The sequence below is a fragment of the Chenopodium album genome, chromosome 10 (assembly GCF_948465745.1).
Source record: "Chenopodium album chromosome 10, dcCheAlbu1.1, whole genome shotgun sequence".
NCBI classification, from domain to species: Eukaryota; Viridiplantae; Streptophyta; class Magnoliopsida; order Caryophyllales; family Amaranthaceae; genus Chenopodium; species Chenopodium album.
The window spans coordinates 47,640,357-47,648,044 of NC_137843.1; the positions used below are offsets into that span (position 1 = coordinate 47,640,357).

At 33.0% G+C, this 7,688-nt stretch overlaps 1 protein-coding gene across 1 annotated transcript; it reads left to right on the forward strand.

Annotated features, from left to right (window-relative positions):
* Positions 1 to 572: 572 nt before the first annotated feature.
* On the forward strand, positions 573 to 4,865 carry LOC145564001 (beta-amyrin 6-beta-monooxygenase-like). Its single transcript, XM_081624368.1, has 3 exons — positions 573 to 1,519; positions 3,455 to 3,642; positions 4,461 to 4,865. The coding sequence occupies exons 1-3, from the start codon at positions 748 to 750 to the stop codon at positions 4,758 to 4,760; spliced, it is 1,260 nt and encodes a 419-aa protein (XP_081480494.1). The 5' UTR covers positions 573 to 747; the 3' UTR covers positions 4,761 to 4,865.
* The last annotated feature ends 2,823 nt before the right edge of the window (positions 4,866 to 7,688 follow it).

Below are 7,688 nucleotides of genomic sequence, written 5' to 3' on the forward strand. Positions count from 1 at the left end.
ACCTCTATTTCATATTAGGAGTAATTATAGGGTATTATTTGTGAGACATAAAAAAATACCAAAGTTACATCTAATATGAAACAAAGGTAGTAATATTTATTTACTAGGTTTAATTGTTAATATAAGGCTTTTCTAATGAGATTAGGGACAATTGTACTGGAATACACTGATACAACAACTTGTTGATGGCTTCAATGAATTGAACTTATTTCTAATGTGTTTCTTTTTAATCAAGCTAGATCATGTAGTAATGTATGGACTAAATTAATAATTTCAACATTAGTACAGTGACATAGTCATAATAAGCAATAGTTGTATAAGTGTGAAGATACAGTTTTTTTTAATAATTGATCCGACAATATACAAGTTTGTTAGTATCCTTTCTTTGAATGACCATTTAGTAATTGAACGTCGTTGAATGATTGAAACGGTATCGAATAGAACATGTGTTAATTAAATGGCTATAAATATGTCCCAACAATTCTTAACCAATTTATTCGCAATTTATTTTCAATCAACTCTAAGCTAGTTTGGGAAAGTTCTAATCCTCTCAAAATGGATCCAATCTTTCTTCTAGGATTTACCATTTTCCCAATCATCTTTACTTTTCTAACACTAATAACCCACCAACTATCCAAACCCGAAAATCCCAAAACAACAAAACTTCCACTTGGCAAAACAGGGTGGCCTTTCATAGGAGAAACTTTAGCCTATGTAAAATGCCCTAAAAAATTCGTACTTGATCGGATGAACAAGTATTCCCCTAGTGTCTTTCGGACACGTTTAGCCGGGGAGGACATGGCGATTTTCTGTGGCCCTTTGGCTAACAAATTCCTGTTCTCTAATGAAGGAAGTCTCATTACTTACTGGCTGCCACCCTCGGTAGCCAAATCTCTATCCTACAAAAAAATCGACTCGAGTTTACCATCAGGTAAACCAGCACATGATGTATCATATAAGTTCCTCAAAGTAGACTCAATTCAGAATTATGTAAATGTTGTAAATTCCATGGTCCAAGAACATTTGCACACATTTTGGAATCCTTTTGATCAAGTGAAGGCCTTTACTCTTGCAAAAGAGCTGACCTTTGCTATGTCATGTCGAGTACTAGTTAATTGCACTAATCCTAGCCAAGAGGAGGTAAGACAGCTCGCCGATCCCTTCTTCCTTTTAGTCCAAGGTATTTTCTCTGCGCCATTTTACTTCCCTGGAACACCTTACTACAAGGCTATCAAGGGAGGCAAGCTTGTCAAGGAGAGACTTGTTGAGATAATTACGCGAAGGAGAAGAGAAATGACTATGAAAGGAGACTACAACAATGATTCGAACAGCCAAGATGACTTATTGGGTCGCTTGCTTGTTGATTCTCTCAAAACTGGCAACTTCTTGAGCGACGAAGATATTGCTAGTAAGATTATTGGTCTCATGTTTGCTGGTTTTTACCCAACGAGCACCACAATTGCTTTTATGATCAAAAATCTTGCAGAGCACCCTGTAGTGTACGAAAAGGTTTTACAAGGTACGTTCACCTGCTCTTGCTGCGAAATATATTCTTTTTAGTATAAATTGATAGAGTATTCAATAGAGCCTGTGAACTACCATTTAACCTTTAAACTTTTTGGTTGAGTTGGTCTTTTGACAAACTGTAATAGCTTAGATTTAAAAATTGATGCACGCACATTAGAGCTACAAAATCTAAGAAAGTTATAATATGAGAACAAAAGGTTATATTTTTTTGTTTAAGGGATTTCATGCTTGCCAATGCATTATTTTGGCTATTACGTAATATCTTTAATTACACTTTTGTAAAAATTATAAAAATTAATATTTGAAACGTAGATTTTAAGACGAATTTAACTGAATCTCACATGATTATGTTTTTTCTAATAAATAAATCACAAAAAACGATCAAAGAACATTAAGTGAATATAGTGTAAAAGTGTATATGGTACAATAAAAGAAAAACGTAAAAAATATAATAAATATATATAAATAAATTGTTTTGTTTTAAAGTGTTTTCTACTTGCACAATAGTTCAATAGAATAATTTTTCTTATCTCAATAGCTCTAGAAATTTGCGTTTTTGGACTTTGTTTGATGTGAGATAGTTTTAAGCTAGATTCATGAATTTCTTACGTGGGGTACAGTATCATTGTCATTGTATTTGTTTTTGGTGAAAAGTAGAGTATCATTTTACAACGATGTTCTTATAAAAGTACAAAAACTTCTCTCCATAACCAAAAGATTGTCCGATCCTACATCCTAATAACTTAATATGCATTTTAGATTTTATAAAAACTACCTTATTAAAAAAATGTTGTAACAATTTACCTTCTTTTTAAAAACAATTGTAAGAAACCACCTTATAAAACGCTAAATGTTGTAAAAAAATTACGTTATAAAACAATAAATGTTCTAAGAAACTATCTTTTGCGCAATTACGTAATTATTGCATTGAATAAAAGACGTTTAATGACCCATTTTCAATCATCTTTTCTCTTTTTCCCATCCAATTTCTCCACAGCCCCCTTATAACCCCTAATTTCTCTTCTCTTTCATTAATAAATCAAGCACATGGTAGCAATTTACAACATTTAATTTTTATATAAGGTAGTTTCTTACAACAATTTTTTTATAAGGTAGTTTTTCAAAAGAAAAAAAAAAAAAAAAAAAAAAAAAAAAAAACCTTTTTAATATCCAAAGAAATTTTGTGCACATGAGTTTGGCACATTATTGATGAGTAGAGAAATAGATCGAAAGAGCAAGTAAAGTTGCAAGTAGGAAAATTTACAGTGGGACAGAGGGAAAATGTTAAATTTCGACACAATATGAAATAAGACTGGGCAATCTGAATAAGGAAGAGGAGAGTTTGGTTCACAAATATGGTCAAAGAGCTTTCATACCAAAATCAATTGGCAATAGTAGGAGTTACTCCTCTACCTTATAAAGTGGTACCACCTCTCTTCTTTTTCCAATATGGGACAATCACAAATGGGTTACAATGGGTTTCAACACTCCCCCTCACTTGTGAGTGTCCTAGGAAATTCATAACTAACTGGATAAGGCCAGATCATAATCCTCTTAGGGGCTGGATATCCTGTCGAGGTAAATTCTTATGTAGTAGCTATTAAATAGCTAGCTCTGATACCATGTTAAATTTCGAGACAATATGAAATGGGCCTGGGCAACCCGAATAAGGAGGAAGAGAGTTTGGTTCACAAATAAGGTCAAAGAACTTCCATACCAAAACCAATTGGCAATAGTAGGAGTTACTCCTCTACCTTATAAAGTGGAACCACCTCTCCTCTTTCTCTAATATGGGACAATCACAAGTGGGTTACAATGGGTTTCAACAAAAAATCTATGAAAATCAAGGGTTAGTCAATTTATGAAATTAAAGATATATTTACATTATCGACTAGCTTTATTGATTTGTTAATGTGGTGGAAAACAGAAAATATGGAGATTTTACAATCAAAAGAAGAAGGAGAAAGCTTGAGTTGGAATGACGTTCAAAAAATGAAGTACTCATGGAATGTGATATGTGAAACAATGAGGCTTACATCGCCTGTACCAGGAAATTTTCGAGAGGTTAAAACTGATTTTAGTTATGCAGGATTTAAAATCCCAAAAGGGTGGAAGGTAAAAAAATTTGTAATGCTTTTTGTTCCAGTTTTCTGTGTACATGTTTCTGTTTGTGTTTTTGTAGTTCCTAAGCATAGTTTTGAACATTTATATCATTGAAAAGCTTATAACACGCATTTTTGAAACTAGTCCAAACTAATCTTTAAGTGATGCATTCCAAGGAAAAGTCTTTAAGAACTTCCCCTAACTTTTATTTACATGTCTATTTCTAACATTTATTACTCACATAATAAAGAGAAATAGGTATATAAATAAGGGACGAAGGAATTACTTTTTTTTCACCTTATTTTTGCTAAACTTAAATTATTATTTTTTAAAAAGAAATTATTTTTCTGAAATGAACTAATTTTTATCGAACTAAAACTATTTTTACTGAATATTATCATTTTTAGGTGAAGAGAAAAGGACTTTAAAGAATTTTATTTTATGAACTTAGAGGGAATATTATAATTAAGTAAATCTAAATTCTAATCAAAAGGTTATTTTAACATGGAGCAAAAAACAGTTTCAGAGAGTGAGAGTGGTTAGAGTTTTCCCGATTTCAGGAGATCCTGGGGTCGATTCTCACCCACGCCTTTGTAGTTCTCTAAACAACAACAACAACAACAACAACAACAACAACAACAAAAAAGTTTCAATCTATATATTTTATAGATTTGAAATCAGAAAAAATGATAGTATATAAAATTAATATAATTCAATATCATTTTTTTTATTTAATTTGTTTCAATTTGTGAAGCTTATACACTATATTACAACTTTATCATTATTATTATTTTTTTTTCAATAATTGTGAATTTGTTATTGTCATGTAGATCCATTGGTCACTTTATGCAACACATAATAACCCTACATACTTTCCAAGTCCGGAAAGTTTTGATCCTTCAAGATTTGAAGGGAATGGCCCAGCACCTTACACATTTGTGCCATTTGGAGCGGGACCTAGAATGTGTGCAGGAAAGGAATTTGCTCGAATTGAAATGCTTGTTTTTCTACACAACCTTGTTACAAACTTTAGGTTGAAGAAGGTGAATCCTAATGAGAAGATTATCTATAACCCGGATCCGATTTTAACAGAAGGTCTTCCAGTTTATCTTCAGTCCCATGTCAACTAAATTTTATGTTAGATTGAATCAAAGCCGGATAGAATGCTCGCATATTAAGGGCTTTGTGTACTTATTATTATAAGGTAATTAAGTGTCATGGTGGTACCAATTAAAGGCATAGGGTTGTATTGCCTTTTTGGGCCTCTTTTTACAATAATAAATAAAATCGTATAATAAGTTTTTGCATGTCAACAACTTAAATATGTACAATTTGTAATCATATTATTATTATTATTATTATTTTAAGGGAAAATCAATTCATTAATAAGAAGCCATACGACATCTATAAAAAAGATAAAAAACAATTAATAAAATGAAAATTGAATCAAATAACAATTCTAATTATATAGAACTATGATCGCGAGTGAGAATTGACATTAATGAATATTATTACTTTTAATGAAGTGTAATATGATTAATAATCCAATAAGATATATTTTGAAAATGCTTATGAAAATATATGGTTAATGTACGGTATTTCCACCAAATACCCCTAAGTAATTTGCTTATTCACGATATTCTCATATGTGAAACTTTTGATATACACTATATACCCCCGAGTTTACTAAAAATGTTACCCAATGCCCAAATTACAAACAGACGTCAACTCCATAAGTCATTAAGGTTTAATTATGCCATGTGGCATCCTCTGATTGGTTGTTTTTTTATATATATATTAAATTAATTATTTAAAAAATAAAATGTTAAATAAAAAAACGACCCATACCCTAGCCACCCTCCCCACCCCACCACCACTATTGATTTTGGACAAGTCTTTCTACATTTTTGAGAAGCCTCGCCCACCCCCCTCTCACCCGCGTGGACGACCAACACCCCCTCCTCTAGAGCCAGCGATTCCCCCCCCCCCCCATGTCGCGGCATCACTGCTCCCCCTTCCCTTTAAATCGCCATACCTGGTTTTCGATCTAGGGTTGAGGGTTCATAATTTAGGGTTTGGGTTGGTGGTTATAGGGGAAGGAGGCTATGAAACTAAGTTAGGGATGAGCTAGGCGAGGGCAGTGCCTGCGCCGGAGCAAGGGAGGGGCTGATCAGTTCATGCAAGAGGAGATAGATTAAGGAGAAGAGCGTGGGGTCGCTAGTGAGGGGGAGTGGGGTGTTAGGGTGGTGTCACCGGCGTGGGGGAAGCCTGGTGCCGACAACAGGGAGTGTTGCCGGTGGCTGAGCAGGGGAAGAGGCTGGCAGGGGTAGGGCGGGAAGGTGATTAAGCTAGGTTGTTTGTCTTTTAAAAATATTTTTTAAAATATTTTTATTAATTAATTAAACAATTTCAAATAGAGCAAAATAGAGAGTGCCACGTAGCATAATTAACCCTCAATGAATAACGGTGTTAACATATGTTAGTCATTTGATGACATTTTTAATAAACTCGGGGGTATATGGTTTATTTCAAAATTTTCATGGGCATATCATGAATAAGCAAATTACACAAGGGTATTCGATGAAAAATCTATTACATACCCCCTCTCTTTTTATTGTCAAAACCATAATAATTAAGTTCTAAGGCCCCGTTCACTTTACCTTATTTTTGCTGAACTGAAATTATTTTTACTGAAACAAAATTGTATTTGCTGAACTTAAATTATTTTTATTGAAGTTAAATTAATTTTACTAAACAGAAATTATTAATGCTGAACTGAAATTATTTTTACTGATTTTCTATTATAATTCGTCTTTTAGAAAACTGAATTTTACTAAATTGAACTTATTTTTACTGAACTGAAATTAATTTTACTGAACTAAACTTATTTTTACTGAATTGAAATTATTTTTACTTAAGATTATTTTTTTAAGGTAAAGTGAACAGGGCCTAAAAGTGTGTAACTTAGTAACTTAGTTCATAACTACCCAACTCAAATAAAAGTTAATTAACTCATATCTAGGTATCTAATATTATGGGGGAGGGATTAATGTCCACTTGAAGTTCCCATTTTATATAAACTTGTTAATTTAACATAAAAATAAGAATTATGACCAAATACAAAAGCTTGCCTCACCCAATACATAGTGAGATGGAACAACCGCTAGCGACAACTCTCTCTTCGAGTTAGGATTTCCTTCACCTCTCTTCTCTTGGATTTTACATCTAGGAACAGAAAACAAAAATAGAGAAGCTCTCACTACCGCTTTGTCAATGGAAAAAACCTTCGCTGAAATTCAACCGCAAAAAAAATAAAATAAAATAATAAAATTCCAAATCTCTCTCATCCTTAATTCAATACTTTGTAATAATTGACCTTAGTTTTCTTCTCCAATGGCGGCTATACTACTCTTTGCATTATCTTAGTCATTTTGAGAGATTAGAGATCCCACTGTAATAGTAATAATGTCTGTTAGGTTCCTAGGTTTTGAAGTGATGACAATTGACAATTAGCTTATTAGCTGGTTGCTGCTTGCTTTGTTTAATCAATTGTTTATGTACAGTGATAGCTAGTCCAGGTACTTGAAGATCGATATTCTTCTTGAAAAATGTTCAAGAAAATGATGAAATCAAATGGGTTGATCCAAGGAAACTTCAAGATTTTAAGAACATGAAGATCTCTAGAATAGGTTTTGTATTTTGTATCTTGTTGCAAGTGCGTATGAATAGTTTAGTTAATTTAAATGGCAATAGTTTTCTTACTTAAGAAATAAAAAGTGTTGTAGGGATCAGGAATAATTGACGTAGTGGGTACTAAAGACACTACCAGTTCAAGAAACATGCAACAATTGTTTACTAAACTTGGACTATACAACTAGAGCTGTAAAAAGCTCACTCGACCCGACTCGACATACCGACCCAAGTCCGATTATTAACCGACCCATCTGAACCCGAAAAAATGGTAACCCGAATCGGACCTGACCCGACTTGAAACCAACTTAACCCTAGACCCGATTTGACCCGAGTATTTGAGACCCGAACCCAAACATGAACCGACC